This window comes from Ictidomys tridecemlineatus, chromosome 4 (assembly GCF_052094955.1).
Source record: "Ictidomys tridecemlineatus isolate mIctTri1 chromosome 4, mIctTri1.hap1, whole genome shotgun sequence".
Classification (NCBI taxonomy): domain Eukaryota; kingdom Metazoa; phylum Chordata; class Mammalia; order Rodentia; family Sciuridae; genus Ictidomys; species Ictidomys tridecemlineatus.
Window position 1 is genome coordinate 31,982,100 of NC_135480.1, and position 17,374 is coordinate 31,999,473.

The following is a 17,374-nucleotide window of genomic DNA, read 5'->3' on the forward strand; positions in this document are numbered from 1 at the left end:
TTTAAAACAGAATTTAAGATTTGATTCCTATATTAGGTGTGTTCCAAATGCTGCTTAAGGTAAAAGTGATTTCTCTAAACATTAAATAGGTGAATTCTTTGAGCAAGGATAATTGGGAATTGGACAGTTGAGGGGACTCCTGAATAGAAGACTCTATCAACTTCCCAAAGAGAAAAATGCCAGTTTCATATAGGGGCTCAATATTCAGAATGGCTTGAATTTCTCATAAGCAATTCCAGAAGCTAAAATGTAAAGAACAATGTCTTCAAAATTCAAAGGAAAATTATTTCCAATCTATCACTATAAAACCAGGTAAATACCAATCAATAAGAGGCTAGCATAAAGTCATTTTCAGACACACAAAGCCCCTCCAAGTCCATTCTTCTCCTGTCCCACTCTAGGCCCTGGGAAGCTCACAGACCTGGATTGCATCAGTGAGTTCCCTGGTCTTCCACTTCCAGTAGGGTTTGGCCCAATGGGAAACACTGGCTGAGATTGTAGGGAGAAAGAAGAATGAGGTCATTCTATTTGTTCCCTGGCTTCCTCCTCTGCCAAATCAGCTTAAGTTGACCATATTCCTTCCAGAAGGTTGGTTTCCTCTAAGATCTACCTCTCTACTTTCTTCAGCAACTTGGGTTCCTCTGTTTGGGTTCTGAGAGTCACTCCCTCCTCTTGTTCCCTCTCTAAGCCACAGGGATGGTGACAGGCTTCCTGCAGTGGCTGGACCCAGCAGACTCCACCAACCCTGTTGGCTTCTACCTATATTTTTTTTAAATGGGCCCCATGTTAAATGTTCCTTGGTTGGTGTATTTGAGTGTGTCTTTAGTATGTCTTTTATTTCTTGTAGGACCCTGACCCACACAGATGTATGGATGACCCGTCGATGGCTTCCCTCATTTCTCTAAGGCAGTGTGGTAGTTAGGATCAAAGGCTTTAGATTTACATCCTCCGGAGCTCTGCCATTTTCTAGCTGTGGGACTTTGAACAAATGACCAACTTTCCATGCCTCATAAAAAGGGGATATTTTATAACTGTTGGCCCAGAATATCTGTAAAGACAATTTGAAATTGGCTAAGAAAACATGTAAGAAGTGCTGGTCACTTACTATTATTATTTTCCTTGTGCTATTGCTAGATCCTAAGAGCTGCTTGCTCTACAAAGGGACCAACTGACCCGAATGAAGCTCTAAAGTTTTATTTGTGTATCCTGGGTTGAGAGTACTGCTCTTGCTTTCCGGGGTGAACCCTGGCAGGCAGGGCAGAGAGTCTTCTAGCAGCTGATTCTTAGCTCTGCACACAGACCTTAGTTTGTGATTATTGTGCTCTTTGCCAAAGAAAAAAGTGTAAATGGAACCAAGACACACTCCTCAGAAAAGCTGTGATCCCAAATACCTAAGATCTATGGCTGTCTGCTAAGGTACTTCGGTAGAGTTGGTTCAGCTTTTCAACACTGACTCTCCCTGGGGTACAGAACCCCCTCTCTCTTACAGGATACATAAGAAATCCCAGAAAGTCGACCTCAGATGGAATTCTGTCTTCTAGCATATGTATAAAATGCCAGTTTGCCCCTGTGAAACCTTCTTTCTTTCTTTTATTTTATTTGTAATATTCCACTAGCTCAAGACTTCAGGATGGGGATATTGAAGGAGTATGAGAGTGAGAAGCCCCAACTCAATAAATGAGAGATCACTGTGAATGGGAAGAACAGAAGCAAGATTCCTATTAAGGGTAGGTAAAGAAAGGATGGAGATTTCAGCAACATACAACACAACTCCCATGATTTGGATGTGTGTGTGTGAGTGTGCACACGTGCATGCACATGCTCATTTGCTTGTATCTGTACATACTCAGAAGCCTCTAGGTTTATAGGAGTATATTTTCTTCAGATATGGGTTAGTTTTGCAATTTAAAAAAAATATATATTTTTTAGTTGTAGATGGACACAATACCTTTATTTTATTTATTTATCTTTATGTGGTGCTGAGAATCAAACCCAGGGCCTCTCACGTGTGAGGCGAGCATTGTACCACTGAGCCACATCCCCAGCCCAGCTATGTGATTTTGTGAGAGATTGTTCAAAACCGGAGTGGATGTTTAGTGGAGCCACTTCTTGCTTTATTCAGATACAATATTGGTGTGCTCATAATTCCACTCCTTCTCTGTTCAAATCCAGCCCATGAAAATTCCATTTTGGAGAGAGAAAAATGATTCAGAGGGAGGAAAAATCACCTTGAAATAGCAAATTCTTTTTGTAACTCCCACACAGTGCATTGACACTGCTATCTACTATAATTAACAACAACAAAATAATTTGAAGGACCCAGCACAGGGTCTGCTAGAATTTGATACAAATGGGAAATGGGTGGGTCCAACTTTATTTGACATTGTGTGGTAGAACTATTTTATGCCAATGCAGTTTAATTTCTCTTTGGTCTTTGGATCTTGGCATGATCTGGCTAGATAGTAGGTTGGACGCTTAGATTTAAGTTATGTCAAAGGTTTATTCCAAAGTGGATCCCCAACATTTAGTAATCTCCAATTCACTTCCTTCTGTAATTCTGAAGCTATACTATCCAGCCCCATGATTGCTATTGTGTCTACACTGTATACTACATGGTTAAAGGGGTCAATTCAATCTTCCCAGATTCAACTTCCTCATTTAAGACATGGTGATAGTTAACTAATTGAAATAGTGGCTGAGAGAAAGAATGAGGGAAACTAGACACTCACAAAGTGATGGATAATTATTACATTGTGAAAGAAGGGGAGGAAGGGCAGCGTACATTCTAATAACATGAAGAAGTCACTCCATGGAGCCATCTGGGCAATTTAAGAGTGATTTTATAATATGCTTTTTTTAAAAAAAAAAAAATCTTACCTAACGTTTTCTTAAATATGTCCAGTAATTTTCCTGATAGGATTACTTCTTCTACTTTAAGGTTCAGCACTATATTGTTTTAATTATACAATATTTTGGATCTGACATCAAAAAGTGCATTGTCGGTTTTATCTTTTTCAGCCTTATCCATGTCCTTGGTTACAGATGCCTAGTAATCCTGGGGTCACCCAAGTACTTTTGTTCTAGAGACCTTTCAAAGTAAGCCAAGGCAGAGGTTTAGAAAATGGCTCTTGCTTGTAGACAAAAATACATTAAAATAACCAAGGGAGTGATTATTCCCTGGGATAATTATTTTTAATGCCCTTATTGGACATGTTTGAAGTGATTTTCAGGTCCTTCAGGAATCAAATTGGGAGAAATTCTTTTTTTCCTGCATTTTGTTTTGCATCTTGGAATGTGATCTTTGGTAAATATCTGTGAGGTTTTGCACATTGTATAACACTCTATGCAACCCCACCCCCTAAATGCTGTCAGGATTTTATCAGCGTCAAATAGGCAACAAGAATACAAGATGGAGGGGATTTAAAATCACTTTGTGGCTTTCGGTTATCTTCCTCTAACTATGCTACTAAATGCAGCTTTAAAAGACCGTGCTTTGGGGTTTGATTGGCCAGTCACTCCAATTTAATTCCAAACCTGAAGAGCTCCCCCTTCAGGCATCCTGATTGCTAAACTACCAGTCATCACTGACTAAGTCAAGCAAGAAGACGCTGTCAGCATGTTAGGTATCTTTACAGGTTGTGTCCTGGTGAAGTACAATGGTGCTTTCCCAATTTTAACAATATTGAGATTAGCTAATTATTTAAATGCCCAACAGAGGCCCTCTCGGTGAAACTTAATGAAGTGGGTTTTAGTTTCCCTTAATACCACAGAGAACAACTGAAAAGAATTTTTGAAGTCAGGGTTGTTTCATGGGTACTTCTTACAGAAGTTCCGCATCCTGCCTCATTCATGACCAAATTCTAGTGTAGCCAGACTGTAAGCAATCTGAGTGCCAGGATTGTGTAACCCCAGTTAGGTTGCTATAGAAGGCACTGAGGTAGGTGCACACCTGTAATCCTAGCAGCTGGCGAGCTGAGACAGGAGGATCAAGAGTTCAAAGACAGCCTCAGTAATAGCAAGGTGTTAAGCAACTCAGTGAGACCCTGTCTCTAAATAAAATACAAAAATAGAATAGGGCTGGGATATAGCGGTTGAGTTCAATCGCCTGTACAAAAAAAAAAAAAGAAAAAAAAAGAAAAGAAAAGAAAGGAAAAGAAAGAAAGAAAAGAAAAAGAAAAATGAACACAGGTATTAGGAAATGAATGATGTTGTAGAAAGCAAACTCTTTGTTTCCCACGGGCCAGGCCTTGGGGAGCACCCTGCCCCTGACTAGGTATGTGATTTGGGACAACTCCTAATGTCTTATCTGAACACAGAAATGTAGGACCAGAGGCTCTCGAAAGTCTGCTATTGCAAACTTATGATTTAAGCAGGCAAAAAATTATCTTAACTATCTTGTGTCAACTGAGTGATTGAGAAGGTGCCAGTCCGAGTTAGAAAAAGGGGACAGTGCCAAACATGGCAGTGCCTGCCTGTAATCCTGGCTACTCTGAAAGCTGAGGCTAAAGGATCACAAGTTCTGGGCCAGCCTGGGTGACCTTTGACCCTGTCTCAAAATGAAAAATCAAAAGGGCTGGGGATGTGGCTCAGAGGTAGAGTGCCCAGGAGTTCAATCCCAAGTGTGATGGGGGAAGAGGAGGGGGAGATGGTGATGAGCTTCTTAGTGAGTAATGCTTAGACCCGTCTCATCCCATGTGATTATTTAAGACATGGACAATATTTCTTTAATAACAAAGGAGGCCAGCTGTCTTATATTCTCATCTTTTGAAAACAGCTCAGAGGATGGAATTCAGAAGGGAACCAAAATCTCTCTGGAGCCTTCTATGCATGTGAGCCGCTTGAAAAGAGCAGGTGTATTTTACTCTTTTTAAAATCGGATTCCCAAATTCGGAGATGATCAAGGAACTGGTTTGGCATTATACACCCATCTCAGATCCGTTTGTGATGGACATAATTAGAACAGTGTTCGGTGCATCCAGTTGCCTTAAAGGAAATGGCAAACTTGACCTAACAGATGTCCAATAATATTAGCTTGTCCAATAATGATACTCATACACTGTGTTTATTTGGAACATGACTAAACTATTCATGCTGACTTCAAGGTCCCAGTGCAAAATCCTGGATTCAGATCGTGTGGATTTATCACACCCACCGGAGGACACTGGCTTTCCAAATCTCTGAATGGATTATCCTCTTCCATTAGAGTGGGTCCATCCTTTCCAAAAGATAACATCTTGCTTCTCTGGCCTGAATCTCCCTCAAGGTCTTTCAAAACACAATTTGTGAAAACAATGTGTGAGAACACACGACAACTGGGAAGTGCTCCACGGGAATACGGCAATAAATACGTCAGGTATATAAACTGGCTGATGATATTTATTTGGTTCTTAAGAAGAAAGTATTGGGAAGCGATAAATTATGATCATTTTTCAACATCTCAGATTTCCCCAGTAATGCATATATGTTGGCAGACCTTAGTGGATCATGCTAATTTATTTGTAAATCATCAAAGGAAAACATAAAATATATGTCTCCAGGCAAGTGAATGGACTGGGAAGCTGAATTGGGCAATAGGGATGTTTTCCTACGCCAGAAGTAAACATGTCGACACGGTGACGAGGGTTTTGTCCCACTCCTGGCTGAACTCTGAGGGGTGAGATGGCTAATATCGAGGGACTCGGCTTTGTAGTCCTTCATCACAAAGCGTTCCATGACTCAAGAGAAGGACAATCTGCAGCATGACACAGAGAACTAGGTCAGAATAATATTTCTTAATGGAGATTCCTACAGCATTGTATAATTACCAGCAGTGGGTCAGAATTTTCTGTGCCTTGATAGGTTATATTTTAAAGTAGGCACCCATTTTTAAATTTAATGTGATATAACACTGAGTTCTGATGAATCCCCATTGTGTAAGGGGTAAAAAATGATGTGGGGAAGAGGAAGCCAACCATGTGCACATCCATATATACCCCACAAGCTGGTATTTGAAAGATGATCTTTGGGAACATAAAAATTTATGCTATCTTTGATTTGTGTGGTTTTAAAACATGCTACCAAAATTTAGAGATCTTGGAGCACAACATCAGGACAAAAACTCTTTGCCCTAAATTTACATGTACTCTCTGGCTTTTTCTCTTATTGCTCCACGTGGATTAGCCTTCTTTTCTAGTTAAACCAGTTTATCCACAATTCCCTTTGTGGACTACATCCCAACCACATGGCTGGCCTCTTCTCACCCCCCTGTTTCTTTCCCCAGCATTTCTTGGGGGAGAGACAGCCTCCAGCTCCACTGAGGTGGGGCAGGAGATCTAGCCCAAGACCCCCTCCTCCATGAGGAGTTTTCTTTTTACCCTAGCTAGAAATTGATGTCTCCATCTTTCTACTGAGTCCCCTAGGGTAGCTTTCTCAACCTCAGCACTGCTGACATTTTAGACTGGATAGTTCTTTATTCCGCCTTGTGCGTTATACAGTGTTCAGGGACATTCCTGACCTCTCCCCAGGATAGAAGTTAGCACCCCGAGTCTACAAGTCACTAGACAATGCCAGATGTCCCTTAGGAAGCAGTTGAGAACCTCTGCTCTCCAACTCTCCTCAATCCACAGATTCTAGAGAACTAAGGATCTGTTCCTTAGCTCTGTTTAGTTTATATTCAAAGTTATTTGATGATTAATGAATAAAAGATGCTTTTTAAAAATTACTAGTAGGGAATTTCTGAAAATTAACAAATCAGGTTCATTTGAATCAGGTCAGATCCTCCCAGAAACTATAAAAAGGGGCTGGCTGTGTTATTGTTTGTCTCCTCTTAGAAAGAGTTTACAGAGCTATAATCTTAATACTGTGTCCATTGGGTTGAAATGAGAAACCACCATCAGTGAATGTCTCTGTGTCTTCTGAAACATCATTGTTAAAGTCATCCACCATTGTCTGATGACCCTACAGAAAAGCCTGTGTGATGAGTTCCTCTTAGAGATTAATACCAGAAAAGTTTTCTTTCCTGAAAAACCGGGTTTCTCTCTTCTATTACAAAATCAGAGATATGTAACGAGTGTTATTTGCCCTTTTTAACTTGGCTGTCAAGAAGCACAGAACTAAGTAAGTCGTGCGCTCAATTACAGTAATTATTTTCAAACTTTGAATTCCAATTCAATCTTTGCCTCTCACTATTAACAATTAATAATTAAGTTGGGATAAAACTTAAAACTGAGACTGTCCTAGGAAAAATTAAAATGTGGTAGCTCCAAGTATAAACCATCAACTTAACTAATAATATTTATTCCATTCCCAGGTGGGGGATAATTAAAGATGAACATGTGCTCTACATAGGGAATCAACGTTAAGTTATATGCTTCTAATTTATTTTGAATTACATGTGTTGATTAGAATTTAATATTTATTATACCCTGGGAAATTTTGTAATTAGCCTCAGTATTGATAGAGAAAAAAAATTAGGTTTTTCGAAATGTATTTAACTTCTACCAAAGGGGAGGGTCCTTTAGATGTGGAACAGTGATCACAATAGAAGTTTCATTGTTTGTGATTTATGGAGACTTGGAATAAATGTACTAATGACTAGTATCAGATTTCTAATGACTCTATCTTGTTTTTCCTAAGCAACTTCTCATAAACTTTTGTAATATCTTGAACAGCAAGCTGATACTACATTCAAGTCTGTTTACACAGCTATTAATAAATGTTATGTGGTAACTCCAGGAAGAGGGTCAAACTGCTTTTTTCTCTATTGGCTGAAAACAATTTCCTGCTTATTTTGAAAAACATGGGATTACCAAAATCTTCTATATATGCTGGAAGTTCTGCAAAAACCTCCACTGAAAACAAATGAGATTCAAAATTTTAACCTAAAGGGCTCATAATCAAAAGTCAGAAAACTCATTGTCAGTGCCTGGACTGAAGAATTCTACATACGAGAGATTTCAGTGTGGCATGGGTAAGCCCAAAAGAAGATAAAAATCAGTTTCTGCACATAGTAAGAATCATGCTGTAATTTAGGCTTTTGTTGGCTGATCTGGTTTTTGAAATCAAGGTTGATATTGTTTGATTAGATAAACTGAAAGTTTAATAACCTCCAGTTACTGGTTTTCTACTACATGCCAGGCACCACATAAGCATAGAACACGTGTTGTTTTAATGTGTTCTCAAAATAACTCTGAAGTGATGGTATCTTTAGCCCCTTTTCACAATTAAGAAAATTAAAATTAAGGTTCAGATAGAATACAGAAATCATCCAAAATAATATAGAAAAAAGCAGCACAGAGGGACTTTAAATCCTGGACATCTGATTCCAAAACCTGTTCTTCATACTTGGCTGCACTTCTACAGTAAGAAGATATCAGTGTAAAAGTTCTAAGCCATGAGCCTAAGAAGGTGGCCAGAGAAGGCTCACAGTTATAGTAACAGTGACACTAACACACACTCTATGGTAGGTGTTGTTCTGAAAACTTATATATATGGTCTCATTTATTTCTCACCCTATGAGAAACTCACTATGTTAACTTGCAAATGAAGAAACAAGGCAGCAAGAGCAATGGCTCTCATGCTATCCAGAGGCATCCTCCTTTCCACATTTTTGCATGCAGAGCATGTCATAATGGTCCTCAGCATTGCCTAGCACTTTACCATTTTTAAATCACTTCCAGATGCTTCACTTCATTTTTTAAAATTATCACCTTATTTTACAGATAAGGTCACTGACAGAATCACAATTCCTTCAATTCCTTATTTCCACAAGGGCAGACACTGGTGAAGGTGGGACTTGAACCCAGGAATTTTTATACCTAGCCCAGGAATCTTTGTTTCTGGACAGGTCTCCACACCTGAAACATACCTTTGTTCCTGTAAGGAACAAAGCAACCCTAAGCTTGTTTCTTTTAGTACTAGGGATCAAACCTAGGTGATATTTACCACTAAGCTAGATCCCCAGTCCTTTTATTTTTTGAGACAGGGTCTAAATTCCCCATGCTGGCCTCAAACTTGGGATCTTCCTGCCTCAGCTCCCTAAATAGCTGGGATTACAGGGGAGTGCCATTGCTTCTTATGGGCTAAGAATTTCACATACCTTAACCTACTGAGTTCTCACAACTTTGAATAGGTGGTGTTACTTTTACCTTGAAGAGGATAAAACTCAGTTTTTCCAGGGTTAAATAACTTTTAGTCACTCAGCTGGTAGTGGTGATTTTAACTCAGTTCTATCTAAACAGTTGCCTTGCTGATTCTAAAGTGTCCCATTTCATAGGCAGATATTTATCCATACCAAGCATTCCAAATACTTTAAACCCATCTTGGATCTGGGCAGGAGGGTGGAATACTTACAAAATGCATTAAAACAGAAATGTGGTAGAAAGTGAAAAGAAATAAGGGCTCTCTGTAGCTTCCCACCCCATCTCCTCTTCAGGAACTGATATCTTGTTCCTGTATAGCAATTGTGACTATCTGAAAGTCTGTAATGTGCTTCCTTATAATTAACTTCGATCCTACTAGAATGAAAGCTCCCTGAGAGCAGGCTGGAGCAGTATTCCCAGTTGTGACTACAATGCTGCCACATGAGATGTGCCCACAAATGTTCTATGCATGGTGAATGAATATATGCCACAGAAAAGAACAAGGATGCTCTTGTTAAAAAAAAAAATGGGGGTGGGGATTTCTTTTTCTGGTGACAGGTTGATTTTAAAAAAGAAAAAGAAAGCTAGAGAACAATCCAAACTGTTAAGAATGCCCTATTTTGCCAAGATTTACAGAGATCCACGATTATGAGCTTTAGGAGCAATTGCTCCTTAAATATTTTGTCTGATTTTCGTCTTGGTAAACCCTTGCCAGGAATTCCGTCAATTCCCCTTCCTCACTCCCCCAGTACTCTCCTCCTCATCCACCTCCACCGAACACACATCCTTCTCCTGCTGAACAGCTGCATATCCGGGTTCGCAGACGGAGGCCCAGGTGGCCCTTCACTAATGGTTAATCCGTTATCTGTGTTAAGAGCCTCTGCCTTTTCTAACTAGATCGCTGTGGTGCTGAACTGACTTTAGGGAGAAAATGGATTCTACAGAAAGCATTGTCGTTTGCCTACTATCAATCTCTTCCCCCCCCCCAGTTCTTTTGCTGCCCATCACATATATCCTGTATATTTTTCTTTTAAAAAAATTGCTCCTAAATAAAGACTCCAAATGCAAACTGTTTTCCCTTCCTGTCATACTTTTGGAGCCACCTACAATGGTAACAAATTACTCTAAAGAATATCCCTCTGGCCCTCCCTTATTCCTAACTCAACCTTTGGATATTCTTAGAATACACATTCAGTTTGAAAGACAATACTGATACCTAGTTTTATATTAACATTTATACACCAGGATTCTCAAAAGGGGCTGACTTCAATGGGTTACTATCTGGCTTAATACATCTGGATGATTTATATCTCATTTTGTCTAAGCATTTATGCTAATAAATTTAACAGATTCCCCAGTACTGCCTGGTCCTTAGGGACCTTCTCCCTAAGGTTTTCGGGTTTCTTTACGAGGTTAAAGTGAGAAGAAAGTAAAGAAGCGTGTTACAAAAAAAAAAAAAAAAGAATATATATATATACACAAAATACAAAAAACAAAACAAACAAAACAACAACAACAACAACAACAAAAAAGAAAACAACAAAGAAGCAATTGGCCCAACAGATTGAGAACACAAAATCTCTGATTATAGTTAAACTGTATTAGCAGTCAAAACGGGTGAGGGGAGGAAAGTTCCCAGATTTAGGTAGATTTCTGTATTGACCTATTTCTCAAATGTGAAATCACAAAAGTGACAAAGTAGTTAGCAAACTAATTTACTGAGGAATATCTGGGTTCTATATACTTAAATCCAATGCTCAGGGAAATCTGACAACTATTAAATTGCAGTTGGGAGAGTGAAAAGGAGTAAGACAAAATTCAGTTTACAAAATATATTCCATCATCTCTTTTTTATAGGTTAAAAAACACAAAAGAAATACTTGAAAAGATTTTTCTAAGATGGAAACACTTTAAGATTGTGTGAGATATTTTTTGTTTTTAACAGGTACGTAATAAATTTTGTTTTGTTTTGTTTCTCTTGTTTTTTTTTTTCTTTCCCCCATTTTCCCCCTGTTTGCAAAGTTGAATCTGGGGTCAGGAGTTCTAATTGTAACCTCAGACTGGAATTCCAGATGGTGCACTCAGGACTGGAAGCAACTCTCAGTTCATCAATTTCATGGGCCTACGTATCTGCTCTGGCCACGGCCTGGCCTCTATCCCCACTGTGGCATTAATGCAGAACAAATTGAGACATATCCTCTATATAATTAGTTCCAGAATTTAAAAAGATTTACGGTATAATAATAGAGGCAGCACTGAGGAATCCTTTCATTGGGGACTCTTGGGGAGCTCAGGGACCATCTCTCGGTGGCATCAGAACTGCCACGGGTAACCCGGACGGCTCCTGGCACCGAGAGCTGGGGGAGAGGGGAATTTTTTTGCACCGTGCACCAGAGCAGTGCACAATGATTGTGGGCGCCTAAACCGGGTCAGAGAGAGTTTGAAGACTGATCAGAGATCGATGTAATTTTTAAATTAACAGAGAAAGCCCGGGGGTGGGCTCTGCCACAAAATCCCCTCTTTTGCTTTGAAATCTATTTTAATTTTAGAAATGAAGCTGTGATTTTTGCCGCGGCGTCGGGAAGCTGTGATTTTTGCCGCGGCGTCGGGCTGGAAACCAACTGAAGTGCCTACGCAGCAGCCCAGCGTGGGCAGATTCCGAAGAGCTGGAGTTGGCTGGGAGGGGAGGAGCAGCGGTTGAGCTTAAGGGGTCCCGGAGCCGGCCAGGGTGCAGCTAATCGAGAGAGCCCTGTTCCTCTCAGGCGACGCGCGGCCAGGAGGTCGAGCCACTCTTCACGCCGATCTGCGGCCCAGGGCACTGGCTGGCGGCCCCAGCCCTTGACAGATCGCAGTGCTTCGGAGTGTTTATTCAGTTGTCAGCAGCCGCCGGGTGACCGCCAGAGCGCGGCCCCGGCGGCGTGCGCGTTGGTCCCTGGGGCCGTGGCTGCAGCTGCCCGGCTCCGTGCTAGGTCATAGGCAGTTAACAGTGCCTGAGTGAAAGTGGGGGGCTGAGGTCCTCACTACCTCCTCCCACCTAGTTGCGATTTCTTTTTCATCTTGCAATACTTATGCACCTTCTAGGCCGGAATGCATGCATTATGCCAAAGTACTAAAGCCACCTGGGCTTCCCGGGTATCGCCGGTTTTTCCTCATTTCCCTGGTTTTAGAGAGGCAGAGGAGTGATGGTTGAAGCCATTGCTGGATGACCTGGACATTCAAAGACCTACGTTTCATCTCAGCTTTACCACCACCTTGCTATGTGCCCTTGAGCACTAATGGTAGCAAAAATCGTAGTTTATCAAGTAAATAAGTCAACACTACCCTCCTAATCTGCAGGACAACCCCACGAGGTTGACGCTACTATCACACTCTCTCTTTGACGGAAGAGGAAACTGAGGCTCAGAAAGGCTACAGAACTCATCTAGGGTCACACCGCTATTGGCTGCCTCGCAAAGTTGAGATTCCATTCTCAAGGCATTTACCCCTTACTCTTAACCTCTGTGCTCCACAGTTTGCCTTTCTGGGTCTTTCTTTCTCTATAGAACATGGAGTTTAAATTTCAGCTTTGCCATCAGGAATCCAGCAGGGATCCTCTTTGTCCTGGGTTCCTGCGCTGACAGGAGAGAGTAGAGAGCATCCAATTCTCTGCAACCTTCTTTTCACCAGCTGAAGGAGGTGCAGGATGGATGAAAGGTGCATCACCCTGTTCGCTCCTCCACACCCAGCTCAGGGAGCCTAAGCCAGTATATCCACCGGGATAACAGTAGGACTTCCATGAAGAACCTTACACAGGGGAAGGGAGATGAGATGGGACGCATGGGTGCCCCGTGACCCCAGAGATTTGTGGGTTCTTCAACCCTGGCTTATGGATGCCTGGGCTCCAGGGCATAAGGGCTGAGTAATGAATGTTCAGAAGCCGTTTTGGGGGCGGCTACTGGCAATTTTCTCTGTCCAGGGAGCTGCATGGAACTCCTCCCACAGCTTCACACTGAGAAGTCAGGGCAAGGAACACCTTGGTGTGGAAATGGGGCTGGCATTTCCTCCGTTTCCCTTCAAGGATGCCAGGAAAACAAGTGGCAAAGACAGAAGATTCCCAAGTTGCTGGGTGCTCCTTCTTCCCACCCACCTCTGTGCCCCATCTGACCCCAACTCACCCCCAGGGCCAAAACTTATCTTTTAAATACTGAGGTAGAGATTTAAGTCTCTTTGCCCTATCTGGGATCCAAAATCACACGACCTCCTATTCAAGCCAGACTCTCTACATTTTTTCACTCCCTGTCCGCCCCCCAAAAAAACTTGCAAAGGAAAGCAAAAGAGAAAATCTTGGTCTTTTCCTTTGGAACTGGAACTCTGGCTTTTCATCAAAAGCTCTTCTTCTCACAGAGCTTGAGTCGTAGCAGTCAAGGGAGGGGAAAAAAAACGACTTCGAAGTAGAAATAAGAGGTGGGGAAGATAAAAGGGAGAGACAGGGATCTGGAGCATTCCAGAGGCAACTTGGTTTGAGAAATTTTGTCTCCAAGGTCTGTCTCTACCAAAAAGACCCAAACACATGTGGCCCTGCTTAGAGCCCCTCTACAGGTTTAGAATGGATAAGGAGGGATAAGAGGTGGCAGAATGAAAGGGGAAGGAGCTGGCCTCAAGAGCTTTATTTGGGAAAAGGAAAGGGAAGGGAAGGGGAAGGCGAGGGGGGGAGAGAGAGGGGAGAGGAAGCCGGAGAGAGAGAGAGCACGCGCAAAAGAAAATCTTAGTAAAGAGGAAGCAAAGTAAACAAAATCAAACACCATTTGTAGCGCAGAAAGGTGTCCACCTCTGCGAAAGTGGAAGGGAGAGCAAGCGGATAGCTCACGTTTCCAACTTTTGCCCTCAAGGTCTCTTGTGCCTAGGGGATGCGCAGCCCAAGAGGAAGAGGAATCGCGCACACGGACTTCCTGAACCTGCACATACTTCGGATCCACAGCCAGAATTTACAGCGGTTGTGTTTACACCATGCAAGTTAAAACCTTAGTGTAACAAATGGACAGTAAATTAAGGGCGTCGAAATGCTTTGTTAAACTGCGTCTGCTTCCATTGTTGCTTCGCGTAGGGTTGTCTGGAAAGCTGTGAGTCCTATTCTGACCCGCCTGATGCGGGAGGCCTGACTGTGATCGGCCGCTTCCCGCCGGGCACGCCTGTCGGTTCCAGGCTGCGCCGTCGCCGCTGACTCCTGGCGGTTCCTGGGCGTTTCCTCGCTCACTTCATTCCGGGATCCCCTTCTCCTTGCTTATGTGTTGATCCCCAACAGATCTTGACTACTTTAGAAGAACTAAAACCAACCCTACCCCTCAGCACCTGCTCTAAGGCGCGAGGATCCCAGCTGCTAGGTGGAGCAAAACCACGAATTCCGAGTTCCGAAATCCGAATGGTGCGAACAGTGCCACCGGCCTTGGGCCAATGGAGTCTCTTCCTGCCCTATTTCCCATCGGCCTAACTGGCTTGCAACTTCTGGTTAATCACTGTGCACCTAGAACGGCTTCCCCGGGATCAGGAGCAGAAGCAGTGCTTGGAAGAGCAGCTCTAGGAGCCACCCTCTCCCCATCGGCTTGGTGCCCAAACCCTTCCCATTTCCCTTCCTCCCTCAACTGGGCGCCAGGATGCTCCAGCCGGAAAAGAGCGCAGGCACTGGGCGTTTCCCCAGGAGTCCCCCCCCCCAAACTAGCCACTGTTTTCCCGGTTTAACCGTATAAAAAATAAGTACTCCCCAGAAAGGGAAACTAAGTGCTTCTGACATGGATTTTAGGTAGGCGGCAACCGTCTTCCGCTGGGCTCAAACCTCACCAAGCAATCAACTACTAGACTACTAGTAGTCTTGTAGTAACTAATGCGGCTCGCACTGGTTATCTACCTGGGGTATTTTCATCTGTAGTCCCGATCTCTGGAACTCATAGGGACCGGTCCCTTCCCAGTAACCTGTAGGACTCTAGAAACAAGAGCTGGACTCTCGGATGCAAAGAAAAGGTTTCTGCCTCCGAACCCCTGAGAGTTCTCGGTGCTTTTTAAGTTCCCGCCCTCTTGGAGCCCACCTGCTCCTCCCTCCAACCCGCCCTCTCAGATTAACAACCCATCTGTACTCCTACAGCTTTCAGATGCTGAGGAGATTCGTAGCTTACCTGGAGGGACTTGCCAGTGCCGCGGGGCGCCCACACTCTCCAAGGCCCAGTAGGGGAGGTAGGGGGAGGGCTGTGCCATATAGGCCAGTTTGGAGCGCGTGGCGGGTAGAATAGGAGAGAATGCCTCGGAAACAGACGCTTCTCCAGGCCCGCCCCCGCCCCCGCTGCAAGGGCGCCCCCAAGGAGCAGCGCGCGCTGCCTGGCCGGGCTTGGGTTGCTGTGTGAATGGAGCGGCCAAGCCTCCTTGACTCCTCCTCCTCTCCCGGCGCCGGCCCCTCTTATTTGAGCTTTGGGAAGCTGGGGGCAGCCAGGCAGCTGGGGTAAGGAGTTCAAGGCAGCGCCCACACCCGGGGGCTCTCCGCAACCCGACAGCCTGCCGGCTCCCCCCTTCCCTCCCTCCCTCCCACTCATTCACCCACCCACCCAGACCCGGGACAGCAGCCCAGGGGCCCCGCCGCCTCCTCGCCGCGATCCTGGACTTCCTCCTGCCGCAGGAGCCGGCTTCCACGTGTGCCCCGGAGCCGGCATCTCAGCACACGCTCCGCTTGGAGCCTGAGTGCCTTCAGCAGCCTGAGCAGCCGGGGGACCGAAGTCCTGGCGGCATCTGGACCAAGTTAGTCGCTTCCGAGTCCAGCGTCGAGCGTCCGCAGGGCCGGAGGAGCCGCGGGGTGTCCGGAACTGAGCCGCAGCAAATGGGCTCCGACGTGCGGGACTTGAACGCGCTGCTGCCGGCGGTACCCTCTTTGGGTGGCGGTGGCGGCTGCGCTTTGCCAGTGAGCGGCGCCGCGCAGTGGGCGCCAGTGCTGGACTTTGCGCCCCCGGGTGCTTCGGCTTACGGTTCGTTGGGCGGTCCTGCGCCACCGCCGGCTCCGCCGCCACCTCCGCCGCCGCCGCCGCCTCACTCCTTCATCAAACAGGAGCCGAGCTGGGGGGGCGCGGAGCCGCATGAGGAGCAGTGCCTGAGCGCCTTCACCGTCCACTTCTCCGGTCAGTTCACCGGTACAGCTGGAGCCTGTCGCTACGGACCCTTTGGTCCTCCCCCGCCGAGCCAGGCGTCCTCCGGCCAGGCCAGGATGTTTCCCAATGCGCCCTACCTGCCAAGCTGCCTCGAGAGCCAGCCTGCTATTCGCAACCAGGGTGAGTAGGCCGGGGAGCGCCCCCTACACGCGGGGGCAGCGGCCCCGGGGCTCTAGTCACCCGTGGCCTCTTCCTTATACTACCCCATCCCATCTCTTAGCCGGCTGCCTGTCCAGAGGCGGCGAGAGTAGCGGTAGCGGCGGCGGGAGAGAGTGTACGCCCGCATCGGCTTTACACGGCTTGCACGGCAGAGTGAAGTTGGGAGCTCGAAAGTTCGCTTGAGCCGGGAGGCGGTTTGGGGCCTTTCGGAGCTTCCAGGACTGTTAGTCTCCACGGAAATAGGAAGAAGAGACTAGTGCAGTGTATGGTTCTGCCTTGAAAAGAGGTCTTGTTGCTGAAGGTACCACCCAACTGTCGTTAAGCATTGGGTTTTTTAGATATCCAGACTGGATTAGGAGGGGGACAAGCGCGGGATGCTCAGCCTGCGCTGCTTCCGTCGCTGCAAAATGTCAAGGAACATCTCTAGCCCTTAATAACAGTGTTGTCCCGCGTTTGGTGTACAGGTACTGGGGAACACTAGAATGAGGGGATGAATGGGCCAGTGACTAGATGGCTTTTTGGAGCATTGTTCGCGTCCGAGTATAGCTCTAGGTTATTGTAAAATGAAAATCTCTCTGGGGTTTTGAAAAGGCAGAGGTCACGCAGGCTGCAGGAATAGAAGAGAACCCGGTTTATCCGATTCCACGCTCTTGGGAGCCAGATCTTAACTGCAGGCGGTGACATGAGTTCTTCCTTTCAGTGCTACTCGGTGCTTTTTCGTTGGGGGTTTGCGGGATTCAGCTGGGGACAAAAAAAAAATTTTTTAAGAGACTTGGGGCTAGAACAAAGGTTTATTCGTCTTGTTCAGTCAACATGAAAGAGCCTTGGCGCACAATAAGTATGTTTTATCATCCCGTACTGGAGGCTCCCTGCCTTCCATCAGGGCCAGCGCAGACCCTGTCTTACTGCTCACTGGTAGTTTGGTCTCTTCAT

At 44.8% G+C, this 17,374-nt stretch overlaps 1 protein-coding gene and 2 long non-coding RNA genes across 12 annotated transcripts in view; 2 read left to right on the plus strand and 1 right to left on the minus strand.

Moving 5' to 3' along the window:
* The window catches only part of LOC120889599 (uncharacterized), a 53,968-nt gene extending 38,419 nt beyond the window's left edge, over positions 1–15,549 (minus strand). For all 7 annotated transcript variants that reach the window (XR_013437661.1, XR_013437662.1, XR_013437657.1 and 4 more), the window contains exon 1: positions 15,266–15,549. This is a non-coding gene — a long non-coding RNA (uncharacterized LOC120889599). The remainder of the gene's footprint in view (positions 1–15,265) is intronic.
* LOC144377062 (uncharacterized) lies at positions 1,359–7,583 on the plus strand. The gene is made up of 2 exons (XR_013437663.1): positions 1,359–1,727; positions 4,775–7,583. It is a non-coding gene; the product is annotated as an uncharacterized LOC144377062 (long non-coding RNA).
* A 408-nt stretch (positions 15,550–15,957) lies between the features above and the next one.
* Wt1 (WT1 transcription factor) overlaps positions 15,958–17,374 on the plus strand; it is a 47,400-nt gene continuing 45,983 nt past the window's right edge. For all 4 annotated transcript variants that reach the window (XM_078046282.1, XM_005327443.4, XM_040284552.2 and 1 more), the window contains exon 1: positions 15,958–16,402. In XM_078046282.1, coding sequence (XP_077902408.1) covers positions 15,958–16,402 — 445 coding nt within the window. The remainder of the gene's footprint in view (positions 16,403–17,374) is intronic.